Here is a 19,223-nt window from a genome sequence, read left to right as displayed (position 1 = left end):
GTAGTCGACAGACAACACATTATGTGAGATTTAATGCTGTAATGCCAAGACAAGATGTGAAATTCCATGTGGATACAACACTAGTGGTCTATAGATTTCGATGCTTGGAAAGATGGCACTTGTTTGCAGTTGGGCCATATCACTAGAAAATGTGTGAAAGCAACTCATGGTTTTGTTTAACATATTTTCTGCTATTTGTTTTGGAAAAGCGGCCAATAGGAAACATCATGATTCCCACCGTGTGGCACAAGGGCGCAGTGGTTAGCATACCGGAGTTCAAAACCTAGCCTTAGCTCACATACTGGCGAGTGATATGAGAACAACTCCCCTTCCACCAACCAGTGTGTTGAAGTATAGCCCCCCCAATGACTGACACTGCAGCATTGATTCAGTGAATTAGAAGCAAGACTCTGGACTGTTTTGCTTGAATCAATGCTGCTGAAATGATGCACTCCACAGACCACAGAACTGTCGTGGGGCTGACTGTTGTGTAATTTTATTTATTTATTTTATTCACGCGAAGAGACAAACATTTGAAGGAGACAGCGTCTGCTTATCTATATTTGGGACATTCTCCACCGGGACCCGATGGTTATGTTGAGCTCTAGTCTCCACATCGTGCTCTCCTGCCTGCCGCAAGATGTTCAGGAACTAAAAGCCAATGTCGAGGTCTGCTGGCCACCAAGAGAACATCTGGATCTTTATTTATACTGGAGGAATCCGATGAGCTATAATGTTACTTTTTACAGATGTCCAGTAGGGGCGGGTCAGAAAGTTACAAAAACAATTTTAAAAACTCCATGGTTCGTGTAGCGTGTAGCGCTCACTGCACTTAGTATAACGCGTAGGTTTTCACGACCAATATTATACATAATAAAGGTGTTTTGGATTAGATCATGTAAATATCAATGTGTCGTGAACCCAGCACCCGACACAGCCAATTAGTGAGTTTTGTCACGTAAACAAAACGTGCCAATTAGTTACGACCGATGTGTTGGAGAGTAAACTAACAACATTTACAATATTAATGACGTTTCACTGGTGATTACAACCAACTTCATCAGGCGATTTCCAAGAATTGTGAACAAGTCTTCCTGTTTCGGGCTTAAATAGAGGAGCAAAGGTGATGGGGTCAGACATTGTGACGATGTGTGACGAGGGGGGGGGAGTGTTTGAGAAATGTGACGTCACATCAAAATGCCCAACTTTAAATAAATATAGACAACACGTTCTACTTAATTAAATAGACTTTTTAATACATGTTTTCTCCTACAACATCAGAGTGCAGCGCCACATTAAATACACACTACAATGACAATAGTTTAAAGCGATCTGAAGCAAGTTTTGTTTTTGTGGGGGGGGGCAGAGCTTTGTGACGTCATATTTGAGGGGGGGGTCTGACTTTTTGTGACGCCGTGTGACGAAATGGGGGGGGGGTCAAAAATCGTCCAAAATCGCGTGACGTCATTTATGGACGGCCCCATGGCATCACTGTGAGCCGATCAGGTGCGATGACTAGAGGGGGGTTAATGTAGTCATATACATTACAATGAGTTACCTATTACCAGTTGGGTTAGTCACAGTTAACCAACATAATTTACTAATATAATGAGCCAAGAATGTATGTGTGTAACGTCACTCCATGTCGACCAGCCCCCCTAATTAATAATCATGAAGAGGTGGGGTCCTCCACATTGACCCCCCCCCCCCCCCGTCATTAATAATCATGAACGGCGGACGTCACTCCGCATGAAGACGGTGGAGTGGAAACGAATATTTGTTTACGCAACAATCACAATAAAACGTTGATTTACATCTTTAATATTACAGCTTCCGTCTTAGGACGGGCTAACAAGCTAGTGAATGAAATAAATACGTAACTAAATGGTGTATTACTTTTTGTTATTTCTCTCAATTTCAAAAGATTATCTAATTAGTCTTGATTTGAATCTTGATTTGAAGCTTTCTTGACCAGTTAATTAGTTTTTACGAAAAACATTATCACAATCAATATAACGTCATTGCTGGCACGCATGTTCTGGTAACTTCCCGACAATCTTTGACATTTCTTTGGACTTTGTACCAGAATTCGCCTGTAATTGATGTAAATGTATGTTATTTGTGTTAATTCATCGATGCCAGTAATATGGCATTGGGGAGAGGAGGGGGGGAGAGGAGGGGGGAGAGGAGGGGGGGAGAGGAGGGGGGGAGAGGAGGGCGGGAGAGGAGGGGGGGAGAGGAGGGGGGGAGAGGAGGGGGGGAGAGGAGGGGGGGAGAGGAGGGGGGGAGAGGAGGGGGGGAGAGGAGGGGGGGAGAGGAGGGGGGGAGAGGAGGGGGGGAGAGGAGGGGGGGAGAGGAGGGGGGGAGAGGAGGGGGGGAGAGGAGGGGGGGAGAGGAGGGGGGGAGAGGAGGGGGGGAGAGGAGGGGGGGGAGAGGAGGGGGGGAGAGGAGGGGGGGAGAGGAGGGGGGGAGAGGAGGGGGGGAGAGGAGGGGGGGAGAGGAGGGGGGGAGAGGAGGGGGGGAGAGGAGGGGGGGAGAGGAGGGGGGGAGAGGAGGGGGGGAGAGGAGGGGGGGGTGCGCGAGCCGCACCCCGCCTCCCACCACGTCACTTCCGGCACTCCCGGCATGCCCCCTGCGTGCTGGGCGAGCATCCGAGATGGCCGACCTGTCTCTGGACGAGATCATCAGGAAACGCGGCATCCAAGTGAAGGGCGCCAGGTGAGGCGGGGGGGAGATTCTCTCTTTCTGGCTGTGATCATACCGCGACTAGAGGCCACCGCGGGGCCCGAAAGCGACGACCGCGCGTGGCCAGGGGGTAGGCCGCGATTGTGCGACGCCTCCACTCTTGTTACACCAGACGGGCGCGAAGCCCACACGCCTAGGCCGCACAAAATGAGCCACTCGAGTTATTTGTCTTAGGGGCTTTATATATTTACGCGATGTAACCCAACAACAACAACAAAATACTCGTGTGTTATGGATGATGTTGGTCGCGAAAGCCTACATGTTAAACCGCGGGGTTGTCGTTGAGGTTATTAAGTTGACGATTGGAGTTGCCGATAGATCGATAATGATCGCAGTGTCAGTTGTTCATCCGGTGAGGCTCGCCGAGTTTCGAATAAAAACAACTTTCTCGGGGAGAGGTTTTGCATTGGATTGGGGTTGGTTTTTGTTTTAATTCAAATGCGCGTACCGAGGCGGTGCCCCCCCCCCACTACCACAGATATCTTCTCTCTTCACCCCGCACTGATGAGTCGTGGTTAAATATCCCATTACCGACGCGGCGTGGGGAGGCCTTAATCGGTGGAATCAGGATCACTGGAATATATTAAAATTGAAAAGTTAATTTACACAGGTACAGTACCGCTCTACTGAGTAATGTACTGTGTACCATCCACCGGTGTGCTGTACTAGTAACGGCACTTTCTGTTTGCGTGACAAACCTTACTAATTGGCTGTGTGGGGTGGTGGCGGGTTTAACGACACATTTATATCCACGCTATCCCACAAAAAAATCGATATTATGGATGATATTGGTCGCGAAAGCCTACGTGTTAAACTGTATACCATATTGTATATATACAGTGCGGTTTCATCTCTTAGTTCTATGTTGCCAAAGTCCAATGTTTCAGATCCATATTTCATCGCAGGTAATATGCTGTTTAAAAATGTATTCATAAGCATCTATAAAAAGTGCATGGTTGGGGTTATACTTATCGATGGAACACGTGGATCAGAGAACATGCGCAAATTAGAGATGTATATTCTTGGGTCTTTTGGTAAAGTCACGTAGATACGTCACGTATTTACGTGACTTTACCAACAGACTCAAGAATATGAATTCCTGCAGTCACGAAAGGTTTAAGTCAAGATTTAATGAGACGTGTTGACTTAAAAGTAAGTGAGCTTGGGCAGGCCAGGTCGTTGGAAGGAATTGATGATGGTTGCTTGTCAAAGGAGAGACCATGCCAGAGAGTACGTCTACTGCTAAGATGTAGAAATGAGATCAGTTAATGTGTCAAATGAATTGCTGCTTCGCATGGCTGAAAATCCTTTGTCCAGTAGTGGATTGATCATGCTTAGTTGTCTCTACTATTACAATAATTACCACAAAATACACATGTTGAGTCCATACATTGACTAAGTTAACACATTCCTGTGGAGGGAGCTGGTAGGAACGTTGGGTTGCTCGGTCAATTGCCAGGGTCAACGGCGGCGTGGTGTATTCCGCAAATATGCCCGCCGGCGTGAGTAGGTTAAACATTGAGTTTTATAAGGGCACCACGGGGTGACCAGCCCCTCCCCACCCAGGCCCACCTCTCCCACCCCCCACCCAGCCCCACCCTCCCCACCCAGCCCCTCCCCACCCAGCCCCTCCCCACCCTCCCCACCCAGCCCCACCCTCCCCACCCAGCCACTCCCCACCCTCCCCTCTCCACCCAGCCCCACCCCCCCCATTTTTGGATGCACGGCGGACGGACACAATAATCCCCTGTGGGCTGGTGGAACCAGGTGGTTCCTACCAGTATTATACGTGTTTATATAAGCCTCACCTCTGTCAGGAGAATTCTGCCAAGTTTTTGCAGGATCGGGTGATGTAATTAGCAGATGATTTTCACCATTGAGATGTTTGGCTAATAGCAGTTACATTGTATGTCTGTTTTGCTATGGGAGGAAACCCATGCATAACATGAGAACATAAAAAGTCCAGGCCCTTTTTGCTGTTACCACTGCACCACCCTGCCACCCAATTCTGTACTTCTGCCTTACTTTTGCCTTTGCAGAACTGGGCCCCGACCCACAAATGTTAACCTGAGGGCCAGACTGGGTGACACTGTCCCTGCACCATACAGTGGGCGCATCAACCAGGGCCCGTCCGGGGTGCGGCCTTTGTTGTCTCGCCCCTTCGATGCCCGGGCCAGGCTGGGCACGAGCGATGGACGGCCACAACCGCTGCTGGTGCGGGATGCTCGCGAGAGGCTGGGACCAGCAAAGATTGTTGACGCACGGGCGAAGCTGACAAACAAGCCGCCCACGCAACGGGTGATGGATGCACGGCAGAAGCTGTTGAGTGCCCGCAGAGGTCTGGGTGGGCCTGTGGCAGGGCCGGTGGTGGGAAGCGCACCCGCAAGGGTTGATAACAGGATGGCAGATGCCCGCCTCAAACTGAGCGGCAGTCGCAATGGAGTCACTGCGCCCGCTCAAAATTTTGCTGCCGTCACGCCGCAGTTCACTCAGGGAGCTGCACCGGTCTTCCGTCATGGGTTGGGCCTCAGCAAGACCATCATGGTGAGTTTGTGAGAAATTAGCATGTGGGTGAATTTTCTGACAATGAATCATGTAAAACATTGTTAATTGTAATCTTTCCTTAACTTTTAACCGGACCCTTCCTGTCATATTAATATGCTATCTGAATATACTATAGATTTGGTGTATAGTCTTGTATTGATATATCTGCATGCATTTGGTGTGAGTGGGAAGCATTAAAGGTTTAAATTTGAGACTTAAAACAAATATAGTGCATAGTTAACTCCCATTGTTTACTTAATGCTGTGTTCAAAATAAATATAACCTTGTAATTGTACCATTAACATAGATGTCAAGTGTAACTCATGAATTTCGGTGAGGCTTAGGGTACTATAACATTTTGTGTATACATGTGCTTGTAAAGGGGGGACATTGTTTCAATATAGCTTCATGTTTATTACGATGTAAAATATAAATGTAGAATGTGCGATTTTTTTTTGGCAATATATTTACATAATGGAGGCATTTTTTTCCTAAAATGGTTTTTCATATTGAAAAGCTGTGAAAATGTGCATGTTTTCCATTTTTCAGAAATCTGGACCAGGAATCAAACCTCAGACTGGACAGCAGGCTTCCACAGGTGTCCCACCTAGACCAGGATATATGTCTGGTCCTGGGCCTACATCAGGACAAGGTTATATGTCAGAACCAGCAATGCATTATAAGGATTTATACATGCCTGGACAGCAATACCTGGATAAACCTGCAGTCACGTCTGGACAGGGTTACACATCAAGACCAGGTGCTAATACTGGACAAGAATACTTGGCCAAACCCACAATGATGTCTGGACAAGGATCTGCACCTCGACCTGGAATGACCACTACAAAAATTGGGCTAACACGGACCATTGGGATGAACGTAAACCGCCCAATGCAGAGTGAACCACCGCAGGTAAAGACCTTAAAATACATTTGTCATTTTGTTTTATTTCCACATGTTTAGTTTCTCTTGTTTTCAGAAGAAAGCAATTACCAGTTTAAAAATGGTGGGTATATTTATAATAATAGATAATTCTCTGTTTTGTATATTTCAGAATGAATATAATATGGGAGATGAAGCCTATACAGATCCTAACATGAAAATGGCAGCAATTAATAAAAGGGCTGCTGATGAAGTAAGTACATTTACGTTAAAATATTTTCTAAGGTAGCATCTTATGAAATATGTACAGTGCCCACAAGTTCCGTTTTTCTGAAATGTAGATGTTAAACACAACTGTGTATTTGCTTTGTTAGGGGTTGAAAGGATGGACAAAGGTTGTGCCAAACCAGTCTTACTACACTCCTCCAGCCCCACCACGACCTGCCCCTACACCCCCATCTCGGCCTTCACGTCAGATGGATCTTCGTAATGAGATGTTCACCCCCAAGCCACAGACCATTCCGGTAGGAAATTGAGGTTTGAAAAAAGGTTGAGCTGCTGATATTTGTAGTATTGACCAGCAAGAGTTTGTATTTTTTTGTATCGAAACATGACCCAAAGCATTTTTTTTTCTTTCAGAAAGCTGCTTCCAGCACAGGTCCAAGCCCACTCGAAGGGGTAAAGCTAACAGTGGAAAATCTACATCCTGAAGTATCCGAGGAAGACATTGTTGTACGTATATTTCATTGTAAATTAGCTTTTAACATGGTTCACCTTGAAAATTACTGTCTGAAATTTAGATTTAAAAGTTACAACTTTAAAAACATGTTTAGTTTTAACTAGGATTGAAGGACCTTGTTCGATATTTCTTTGTACTTCAAGATTCTTCTTACAAAAATACTTTTGTCTTAATGGGCTCTGATGTGGTCCTAATTAAAGGCACAATAGACTCGATTATCCACGTTAATGACAGGGAGGACGGCCGCGGATAATTCAAAATCATGGATGATCCAAAATATCCCTTTTCTGTGTATTTCTATGCCAAAAACCACTAATATAGGTATAAATTATGTTTCGGTTCAGAAAATGTTGTTTGTTAATGAACAAAAACATTTGTTGTAAATAATCGGCTGAGCAATGCGCGTGCTCTGGACACTTTCCTGCTCCCACGCAGAAGACTGCCCACTAAGTGGATAGCAGCAGAGCCACTCCAATCAAAATCAAACGCCCCCCCACCACTGATGTAAAGATATGCAGCTTCTGTACTGTAGAGGCGATCACGTGGATTTCGGATTAACCAGAGCACATTTTTTTTTGTTTCAGCACGTGACTTGTAATTAACATTTTCAAGAATATCAATGTTTAGAAGTTTTAGATTATAAATTTGGGCTTAAGGGAAAATCAAAGAGTTATTAATTTATTTAAAAATATCAGGTGCGCAGTTAATCCGCAAATCGGATAAACCGCACGCGGATAATCGAGAGTCTACTGTATTTTCTTTGGAAAATCGTGTGTCGCATGTGTGGATATTTGCTGCTTTGATTGCATTTTGACCTGATTTTTGGTTCTAAGAAAAACATGCTACTGTTTCATGTATGCTGGTATTTTAAATAAGTGTGGAATTCAGGTGAGCAAGTGGCCTAAGAGTTTAGTGCCGAGCTGACGAGACTTATACCCTGGGATGAATCCTGAAAGCTTCTCGTAATTAAACCAGGTCTTCAAGTGTAGTGCTGTAATGGTCTTGGCTCAGTCACCAACAACTAACACACAAAAAAACTCCATCACATGTATTTGGCATCTGCACTGAATGTGGTTAAATTCTAGCTCCATGTGACTGTCATTTGATGCACTTTTCTCTGTAGCAGGGTGGATGGGAAAGTGATGCCCCCCCGCCCCTGTTATTTGGGCCTTCACTGTATGTAATAAGTATTGCTGTAACTCCTTTCAATGGGCTATTCTCGAACACAAAGAGTTGCACTTTTTCTATGAAATTTTCAATCATATTTTTAATCTCATGAAATGATACTGATAGCATAATTTTGGCCACAAGGAAGATGAAGGTTTAAAAGTAAGAGTGTGGAATTTTTGTTGTATTTTTAGGAGCTGTTTAGTGCTTATGGAGCACTCAAGCGCGCCCGCCTGGTCCAGGTTGGCATTGCGGAGGTTGTATACGTGCGGAAAGATGATGCCATTACAGCCTATGAAAAATACAACAATCGCTATCTGGATGGTAAGCCAGATTACATTCGCAGGCCCATTACCATTCATTATTTAGCTCTCCCAGTGGGTTTTCAGATCGTAGTGCGTCTGGTATCAGCATGATGTCCGACGTTTCGCTCCATGTACTGGAAACTTCAGGAACTGAACTAAATAGAGTTGCTTGCGGTTCCCAATGAAGCACACAGAATGTGGAGTGAAATGTTGAACATCATTCCGTACAAGATGCAATACAAGCCGAACACCATTGATAAGAGCTGTACAATAGAGCTGCAAATCCATGTAATCAATGATGTAATAAAGACTGACAATTGCATTTTCTTGCACTCTTAATTGACATTTTTTAAAATCCCATGTACTTTAACAATTACAATGTTGATTTTTAGTTTCTACTGTACTTGTAAAAAATACGTTATGTTCATAGAAATAGCATTTATGTTACTCTTTGGTTCTTTTGGTAAAGTCACATATAAAGAGAAAATAATAAATTAAATAATAGCATATGACGTTTCGATTGCAACACAAGCAATCATCATCAGGTATAAATGAAAGAGAAAACAAACCTAGTATACTTAGAAATATAATGCAATACAACACAGTCGGCTAACACAACAGTAATCACCCTATCTGGTTGATTATGTTCTTCCAGAGAATGCTAAATTTGAGAGAGAGATAAAACACAGAACCGGAGACAGACAGACATATAAGCAGAGAGAGATAACACAGAGACAGGGAGAGAGAGACACGCATAGGCACACAGAGAAACCAAGCCTCCGTGTCGAGGCCTTAAATAGAGAGAGAAGGAGGGGGGGGGGCGGAGAGAGAGGGGGGGGTAGAGAAATTAGCATGTTAATGAGTGGCACGGAGCATGCGCAACAACAAAAATGAGGGGAGACGGAGAGAGAAAACACACTAAATCAAATGAACCTAGCAAAATTTCGAAATGTAATGCAATGCAACACAGAGTTGGTAAACACACAATGCATAGCCTGGTTGATTACGTGTTATTCAAAGATTGCTAAATTAGAAGTTGAGTGTGAAATTTGAAAGACACAGACAGGAAGACAGATACACAAGCAGAGCGAGACAATAACAGAGACCCACAGAGAGAGAGAGAAAAAACAAACTTAAAACTTCCCCGTAGAAGTGGTTCAAACTTAATTTGGAGCTTTCGTGACTGCAGGAATTACTCTTTGGTTCTTTCAGTAAAGCTTCCTAACAAAGTCATTATGCTTGTTTAAAGTGCTCATTGTATAATGTATTTTGTTTGTATTTTACAGGTCAGCCTATGAAATGCCAACTTCACTTGAGCAAGCATGATCAGCAACCAAACTCTGCTCTCAAGTAAGCTTGCCTTGCTAATAACCATGCAATGGCTCTTGTTTTTGTTGTCCACTTCTTGCTAATGGCCTCCCAGATTCTCTTCTATTTTCTCCTTTACCCAATTTCGTATATCAAGCAGTGGCCTCCGTGGCCTCAAACCCTTTGAATTGGAGCTCTGAGATTGCGGTTTATTAAACATTTATGAAATATTGTATTGATAGCATTAAAATGTTACATTATTTGACCAGAATTCCCAAGTGTATTTCTATAGACCATATTATGCAAAAATAATCTTGGAGTTAATGAAAAGTCGTGCATTTGTGTTTTAATCATATTCAATTATCAACGATTGAGAGTTGTCAACTAAATCTAAGGTGGTCTAACGGGAGCTGTTTAGGCACTATTCCTTGCCATTTTTCCTGGGAAATGTCCAGGTTTATTGCATATATGTACAATTGATACTAGAGGAATTAACTATAATGTGATTAACACCAACACTGTCAATATAGGCCACTTAATATTGATTTAACACACAGGCTTTAATGACTAATATTCAAAATAAAGGTATTATGCGTTCGATCGTGTAAGATTAACATAATCAACTGTACGGTAATTGATTGTGACTCACCCGGCCATTAATACGTACTGCATATTCTCAGATGAACATAATCCATTGTAATTTATAGGACTACATATAAATGTTTTTTGCACTTGATAGGCTCATAGTGATGACATCACCTTTGCTCTATTTAAGACAGAAACAGGTTGACAACTTCATAATTCTTGGAAATAGCCTGATGAAGCTGGTTGTTTTGGCCAGTGAAATGTCGTACTCATAAATATTGTGTGCTGAAGTAGTCGCTTATTGGCACCTTTTGTTTACGTGACAATCTTTAATAATTGGCTGTCAGGTGGTGGTGGGTTAACAACGCGTAATATTGATTTACTCGTGACACTCCTACCACTGCCCGTAAGGTAGAGTAGGTGGTGTTGCACCCACCTGCGTTACGACCTGGGGTAATGCACCATTTTTATATTGAGTAAGCCAAACATTAACACACCTCAGCATTAACCAATAATAGTGCAAAAAATAATATGCATGTTGACAGTGTAGAGGCCCAAGTTGTAGTGACTAAAGTTGACTGAATTATACAATTAAAAACTGTTAACAGGTCAATTGAGCCCCTCTATTACCTGATTAGTGTGACTAAGGTGTTTCGTAACAGATACATTTTTGTAGGCTGTCTGTGAATGGTAAGGCCTCATTTGGCCAAGGGCTGTATTATATAAAGTCGCGGCAATATGTTCCTCTCCTTCAGAAAGTACAGCTATAGTGTGTGTGCATGCATTGTGCTGTCAGACGGTTGAGTGACGGTCCTTCCACCGCAAGCTACATGCAGCAGACTGCCTGGCGCCAGGAGAGCAAGCGTGCCGCATCTACTACCGAGCTCGACCCAGACGTCATCCAGTGGGCACTGTTCAAGTCCACAAGCTCAAAATCCAACACGTTCCGGCCTACTGCTTTTAACATTAAAATTTAAAATCCACAAGCGGCGCGTGCGTTGCGTGATGATTGTGAAAGAGCGATGTTGTAGATGTCTGCATGCTTCGGGCCTGCAGATTTATACATTGGGTTATGTTACTGTGGGTTGTATTCTTTTTCCCAGTAGCGGTATTGCTTCAGTGTGTTTATGAACACAATTTATACTTTTGTTTTCCATAAGCTTGACACGTGAGCCTTGTAAGAAATGGTAATCTTATAGCAAATTAAATTTGAAAAAGCCAGTTGAGAATAAAACATTACTATTATAAAATAGAGTAAGAAACATGCATTATTTGCTACCATCAAGATGCAAAAATGTACTTTTGTTAGCTGTTAGCTATGAGTGGATTGTGATAGTTTTTATTAAAATAAAATAATTGAGGTTTGCTTTTTAGGCTTTGTTTCATGTACATTTTTTTTGTTTGATCACCATCTGCTGTATGGCATATGCAGCTAGTAGACTGTTTAATGTAACCTTTTGTCATACCTGGTCTCACAAATATGAATGTAGATTTTTCCACATTTTCAGCCCGTAATGGATACACGTTTGTGTTTTTGTCTGCCATGTTGGTCTTAAGAAATTAAGCTAAATAATGCAAATATGAACAGTTTTGTTTGAAAAGCGTGCTTATAATAATGCCCGATCACAAATTCGTTTCCTTAGCAAATTGTATTACCATGGGGTAATTTCTGCTGAGGTTCTAAATTAAAATTTGGTTATAACATTCCTGTGTTTGAGGGCAAAAAATTACTGCATTGTTACTGAAACTTTACCATTTGAGTCCAGTATCCCCAAGCTCATGTTAGATATCTGGAGAAAATACCAGCCAGCAATATCACACAACATGTACCATGGGAAAGTGTAATTGCCTCTCCGATGAATATGAACTGTTGTAATATACTTTATCAGTAAGGTCGTGAATAATACCATAACCTTTTTTTCCCAAAGGATGCAATTCGCCTTGACGTTCTCTTGATAACACATTTTCACATAACGTAAATAGTCCGGACAACAGAACATTGCTGTGTATATTATACAAGTTTTGAATTTTGTAACGTACAGTACTGCAAGGTTTTCCACCTTACCTCTGCTTCTGAGTTAATTTTGTTTCCTGGAAAAAAATAAACTTTCTTTTGAATGTTACATATATGCTTGATCTCATCCAGTCGCGATAACAGCATTGAACCTGATATGTTTGTGACTGCTTACCACACGTCTTAAAAGTACACCGACTACTGTAATTAGTTCTGCAAGAAATGCAGTGCAGTATTGTGAATAGGGCAGGTGGTAAGGTATCGTTTTATTAATGAAAGTTGGGTCTCGGTACATGAATGAAATTGTACGCATATCTGTACAGCAATAACACATTCTCTAAATAAAATTGTGATCCCATGCCAAGCCATTGAATTGCAAGGGAAACACATGGTTACATTCCTACTTGTCACCTATCTTTCCATTTACAACACCGTCAGAATAAAATGATCACATTACACATTTGGATGCTGCCTTGATATGTTTAGGACATTCGGCCAAAAGAGTGACCACGTCTGAGAGGATGACCACAGGGTGACGAGGAGCGAGGTGGATGATTGCATCAAGTTTGCATGTTAATGTGACATTGGGAGGCCTTCATGCAGCAGTGGATTCATTAAAGCTATTCATAAAGATTGCCAATCTTGATTCTTTCGGTAAAGTCACGTATGTTTTATTTTTATTATTTTATTATTTCCATTCTACGTGACTTTACCGAAAGAACCAAGAAGATGAATCCCTGCAGTCACGAAAGCTTTAAATCGAGATTGCCACAATGTCAAGTGAATGCACTGCATTCTGGTGCTGTTGGAGTATGAAGGTTATCACTCTGGACTTGCAATCCAGAGGTCGCCGTCTCAATTTGATTTCGCGGCAGTAAATGTACACAGTCGATCGGCAGGCCCCATGTGGATAAAGTGTCGTTTTCCCACTTCCAAGATGTTCTCCCGAGTGGATGACCTTTTTCCAGCAGTGGTGTAAGAAAGCAGTTGTGGCGCTGCACCTTTACACGGTGTTAACATTGAAACGGAGGCTGAGGCACATCTCAAGGACTCCGATTGGCATTTTCAAGCTTTGGGTAGCAGTCTAAATTTAAACCTCCATTTCCAGCATTTTTCATTCGGCATTTAATGGGCATTGTACATTTAATTGGAAAGATGGACCTTGTCTGATGTGAAAGCAGAAGTTACTCATCAGTGTCCTAATCCTATAACAGCTTGGTGAGAATTTTATTGACTGTGTTTTTCCCTTAACGTCGGAAAAACGGATGTTGCAGACAACTTACCAGGTTATTGCTATTTCTTTATAAAAAAATAACCTGCCAACTTCCTACACCCATGTTAAATCACACTAACCCCACCTTTTAATAAACTCACAAACCACATTTGTATAACTGTCATTAACGTCATGGTGTTAAGCTATATAGAAAATGTCATGAGCCTCAAACCTTGTAAATCCTACTTCCAAGCATGTTATTTCCACCCTGATGCCTTATTTCCAAGCTGACCCTTTCAATGGCAATGGCTGAATTTTCGATGCTTTTATCATATGATAGCATATGCACGACGAACGGATTGTCGAATGCAGTCAAAAGTTCACTAAGATTTTTGCAGTCACAAAAACTTCAAATTTAGAATTCACTACTAATACCTGCGATCCATTGAGAACATTTCAAATCGCGCAATTGTTGAAGTTTGGTTCAATTCAAAATTAAGACAAGCTGTCATTGTGTTCTCACTTGTAAGATCGTGCCAGTAATATAATACACCCTGGCAATGGCACCTGAATGAAGAAAAATATGTTCGATGGCGTAATATAGACAGTGGAGGTGGAGGAGGTGCAGCTCATAGTGGCTGGGGATTCACGTGGATAACACTGGTCAACACACTTTTTTCTGGCATAAGGTATTCCAACGGTTTTAAGGTAATTTTGGGGTGCTGATTCCAAATCTGGCATCAGTTTTCGTCTATCACATCAGGTTTTTGAGATATCAAATATTGCATTTTCAATAAAAACTGCAGAATAAAAATATTAAATAAATGTGGATATCTACATAAAATTATATAAACACACTATCCTAAAAATACAGTCACTGACTCGCAACAACTTGCAATCATAAGTGACAGAGTTAATTTCGGGTAAAATAAATGAAAATGGGGTATGCCGATAGCATAAAAATGAGATGTGATAGAGCAAATCTGAGATCAGATTTGGAATAAGCACCCTGAAATTAGTCTAAAACAGCTGCAAAAGTCCAGGCCAGTGTAATAATAGGTGACCTAATAAAGATGAATACTTTGGATAAAGAACCATTGCAGCTTGTTGAATGTGCTCTATTACTCTTCGTAAGAAAATCAGCTACAACAGCTGCGCTACTTGCAAACAGCACACAGATAATCCGCTACCTTTCCGACACTATTGTGTTTAGCGCGTAAAAAAAGGGCCTGACTGCCAATTATCACTTTCGGAAATTGAGTTTGGGCTTCATTGTAAAGTCACGTTGGTCGTTATTGTGGGGCTTTGCACATGGGCGTTGTGCAATTTATGTACTTAATCTGACATGCAAGCGGGTTTTTTTCTTTCAAATCGGAGGTAGTTTCAAGATATATAAGCAAGAGGAGCATCGCAACTCTGCCACAAAGACACTCCTGCAACGCAAAGCAAGACTGTGAAAAAGGGGAAAAGGTCTGTATTAGAATATTCGTTACAAAATAATTTAATACAAACTTTAAAAAAAATGTTTAAGAGCCGATTTAACTCAAATTATAATTTGACAATATAATTTATTCGAAGACCAATTTACAATAAAGTAACCTCAAACTTATTAACGTTGTTTGGTTTCACCCTTGTACATTAACACAATCACGTGAGTTTATTTTCCATTTCTGATTTGAGCTGATAAAAGATGTCTGATTTGGTTCAATCGTGACAGAAATAAACTTCGTACAATAATTTAACAATTGAACGTGTACTAGCATAGTTGTCAGAATGTAGTCGTTCCATGCTAAGATTTCAAGTGGTGTTTAACATTTTTACATGACGTTTTATTCCTGTTGTGCACACGTGCTCAGTGCTGCTGGAATGATGGGAAACTGCTCTCGACTGCTGCTTCTGCTGGGGATGCTGTCAGTCATCTCCCCAGCCACCAGTGCCATGTGCTGGGCACGGCTGGACCAGGTGAGGGGGGAAACACATTACCACTACTTCGATGGGCAGTGCTCGTAAGGCCGCTTGCTTCTAGCTCTACGAGGTATAAATTTCGATTTAAAGCTTTCGTGACTGCAGGGATTCATCTTCTTGGTTCTACGTGACTTTACCGAAAAAACCAAGAAGATCTACGAGGTATGTTTACATTGTACCGCATGTTGTTCAGCATGTCTGACATTTCACTCGTGCTGGGAGCTTCAGTCAAAAATAAATATCTTTAGATATTACGTGAAGGAGCTTCCAGAAGCAAAACGTCAGACATGCAAAAAAACCCGGCACAAATTTGAAACACATTCTAGAGCCGCTATACAGCACAACCACAGCAACCTAAGCAGTACAATGGGTTCCTTCTCTGACTCTTATTGTAAGTGTCTTTGTTGCGAGTTTCTTCATCTTTTAATAACCTTTAATTACAACCAGTTGAGAGCCTCCAGAATAGACTCTTCTCCTTCAATGCAGACATGCTAAAATATATGGTAGTGGTTATATGGTCAATTAATCAAGCCACCGACATCTTTCACAATCCGGAGATGTGATAATCCACCTAATATCTGCAAACGTGTTTCAGCCTTTGGCGACATTTGACAACTTGCCTTAAAAATATGCAGACAATTATATATCACCCCTGGTTAAATGTTTCCCCGTGATGCACGTTCTGCTACTTTGCAGTTAGATGCTTCATAAAGCCAAAAGGTAATGATTTCAGCCAGAAGATTTGTAATTTTCACAGACACTGGCTTTTCACCCAATCTTAAAAACAGCACCACCATTATCATCAGGTATTACCAACCATGACTCCTCAACTGCCAAACAACAGGATTACAAGAACTTCCTTGGATAGGATTTCCTTTAGGCAATTAATCCCCCCCTAACCTTAGCAGTTTATTTTATAGGAAATTTAAGGAGCACAAAAATACTGTTCAGCCGCTGTGGATCATGCCGCCGTGGTGTATTGGTTAGCTTGCTGAATTTGAAATTCAGAGGCTGTTGGTTCAATCTCCAAGCATTTGAAACAATGGGGAAATTTATTAAATCGCCCCTGCCTGTCCTCCCTGCAGTATAAATTTGTACACCACGGGTAGTCGATCGGCAGGTCTGGTGTGGTTTTAAAGTGTGAGTTCTTCCACCACTTCCAAAACGTCTGGCCAGCGAGGAAGAGTAAGACAAATATCTTCTGGAGTTCTGACAAGCTCTTTCTTATTGAAGCCTTTCTACGAGCAGTGGCCCGAGGAAGCAATGGTAGGGCAGCACTTTAAATTTTCCACATGCGGAGAAATGTAAAGGCTGGTGATCTCGATGGCACAACCACATCCTCTCCGCCAATATCGTATCACTGTCTCTTCCACCTCTGCTGCCACCCAATATCTCATCACCGTCTCCTGTCTCTCTTTCCCATTCACTGACACTTCCCAGGGGTGCTTCACCGACTGCAAGAAATACTGCAGCAATGGGACACGGGCAGGCACGCCGGCGGCGGTGCTGGAGAATCTGCTGGCATGCGTGCAGGTCAAATGCAACGACGACGGTGATGACAACGACGACGGTGACGACGCTCCCCTGCTGCAGTGGATCGCCAGCAGAGCCGAATCCCACAGCGATTTCGACATCGCCAACAACAAGTGGTGGCTCGTCCGCTGGGGTGGACAGAGTGGCCTGAGTGGCGAGGGTGGCCAGAGTGGTGGAAGTCCGAGGGTGGAGCAGGTGGATTTGGCGGGGCAGGTGGAGTCCTCCCCGGCCAGTAGTTCCAGCCAGGCCAAGCGTTCCGTGTCCTCCCCCAAGTACGCCATGGGGCATTTCCGCTGGGGCAGCCCCGATAAGGCCACCATCCGCAAGCGCAGACCGGTGCGACCCAACACGTCCGACAGCCCCGAGGTCCCAGACTACGCCTTCAATGGGGTGGACGGTCCGGCAGACGACGCGGGCGACTCCGTGTTCATGAGCCGCAGGGAGACGCCGGCCTCGGCCGGGCACCGTGGAGTGGACGCGGCGGCGGCGGTGACGGGGGAGGATGCCGAGGTTGGAAATAAAGACGGGGTCTTCCACGTGCCTCCGCCATTCAAACGCTACGGTGGCTTCATGAAAGTGATGCAAGAGATTGACCATTGGCCACTGGTGCCAGTAATCCGCAAGGTCATGCACAAGGAGAGCACAAAGTCGCTTTGAGCGCCTCCCGTGTTGAGGCGACGCAGTGCTTTGTTTAGGTCGGTTCATGAAACGTCGATTTGATTTGCATGCATTGACGTCAGGATGCATTTGTTGGTGTCGTTTACTTAAATTCAAAAATAAAAAATCTATTAATCGCTTCAGTTATTGTCTTTCTCCCTTGCAATGCAATACGACACGAGTGCTTACCAAATGTTGAAGGCTTACATTGAACATTTCTGCAATATAATAGATACAACTGGCATCATTACGCAACAGACAAACGCAAATATTGTACACCTCTCATTTAACAAGCCTGTTATGTGAACATCGAACATGCAGTCCTGCCTTATGCCACGTCGGTTGTGAGGGTTTTTTTGACCATACTTCACCACATTAATCACAACGGGTTGGTGAAAGGGGGTGCCCATGACCTAACCATCGCTTCATCACTCTGATATTAGCCGAGGTGGGAAACAACTCGCCGGTTCACGCAGTAGTGTGCGAAACGCTTCAGTTACTGCACCCCTCTGCTTTATATAACGGTGTATGCATCTTCACTGGGGTCATACATCGAAAGTGTTTCTAGTAAAACCGACTGTGAATGACAACGCACACCTATGACTTGAGGCGTGGTGTACATTGTCAATTACATTGTGCATTAGAATGTCGCCACCCACCAATGTAGCCCTTGGGGAGAGTAGGCAGGGATGATGGGTGAAATTAATCAATTATTATGAGTTCCAAGTCACAGGCTGTGCTCCACCTAAGAGAGGGAGCCTGTGCACATGGTCTCAGCCAGGGGTGTGCAACCTTTCAAAGAAGAAGAGCCATTTTTTTGGTCTTTGACCGAAATAGTGCCGCATCACACGCAAAGCTACTTGTACACATACACAAACATAGGTGACAAACAAATTCTGACTTAAATAAACAAAATAGGTGATGGAATAAACTGCATATATTTAAATACTCCCCCCCCCCGTTCGTTATTATTTAACAATACAGTTTCGCTCGATATTTTGTTGCCACCAAGACATTCCATAGTGACCCATTCTCTGCCATATTTAATCAATTATCTTTACGTTAAATTACGTTTAAGATTTATGGTGTTTTTTTAAAAAGACGGCTGCCCGCAAGAGAGCAGCCAAAGAGCCGCATGCGGCTCCGGAGTGGCAGGTTGCAGACGCCTGGTCTCAGTTTTGTGATAAGAGGGCAGCCTTTACAGAGAACCAGGAAAAATAGTGTTGCTGCCTCACTCATCACACTACACTACTACTGCTGCCACCGTCATTTCTGCTACAGCTTGATGCCAAACACAAAGATTATCCGTCAAATGTAGGTTTCGTTTTATCTTCACTCGAGGTTTTTGGGTTAGATCGCGTAAATATATAGATGTGTCGTTAAAACCCGCCACCACCCGACACAGCCAACTAGTAAGGGTTGTCACGTAAACAGAAAGTGCCAATTCGTCACTAGTACAGCACATCAGTGTGTTGGAGAGCCAAGCCACAACATTTACAAACTGAGTACGACGTTTCGCCAGCAATTACAACTAGCTTCATCAGGCGACAGCCAGATTTGTGGAGA

The 19,223-nt window shown here is 43.1% G+C and overlaps 2 protein-coding genes across 2 annotated transcripts; both read left to right on the top strand.

Annotated features, from left to right (window-relative positions):
* The first annotated feature begins 2,577 nt into the window (after positions 1–2,577).
* POLDIP3 (DNA polymerase delta interacting protein 3) lies at positions 2,578–12,398 on the top strand. The gene is made up of 9 exons (XM_078856758.1): positions 2,578–2,718; positions 4,785–5,289; positions 5,839–6,201; positions 6,344–6,424; positions 6,546–6,695; positions 6,811–6,903; positions 8,272–8,401; positions 9,669–9,732; positions 11,072–12,398. Exons 1-9 carry the CDS (start codon positions 2,657–2,659, stop codon positions 11,250–11,252), a joined length of 1,629 nt encoding a protein of 542 aa, XP_078712884.1. The 5' UTR covers positions 2,578–2,656; the 3' UTR covers positions 11,253–12,398.
* A 2,528-nt stretch (positions 12,399–14,926) lies between these two features.
* Positions 14,927–17,800, top strand: LOC144932227 (uncharacterized). Its single transcript, XM_078856177.1, has 3 exons — positions 14,927–14,972; positions 15,359–15,464; positions 16,908–17,800. The coding sequence occupies exons 2-3, from the start codon at positions 15,369–15,371 to the stop codon at positions 17,655–17,657; spliced, it is 846 nt and encodes a 281-aa protein (XP_078712303.1). The 5' UTR covers positions 14,927–14,972; positions 15,359–15,368; the 3' UTR covers positions 17,658–17,800.
* Positions 17,801–19,223: the final 1,423 nt, after the last annotated feature.

This window comes from Lampetra fluviatilis, chromosome 5 (assembly GCF_964198595.1).
Source record: "Lampetra fluviatilis chromosome 5, kcLamFluv1.1, whole genome shotgun sequence".
NCBI lineage: Eukaryota > Metazoa > Chordata > Hyperoartia > Petromyzontiformes > Petromyzontidae > Lampetra > Lampetra fluviatilis.
The sequence above is the reverse complement of the archived record's forward strand: the minus strand, read 5'-3'. Positions and strand labels throughout refer to the sequence as shown.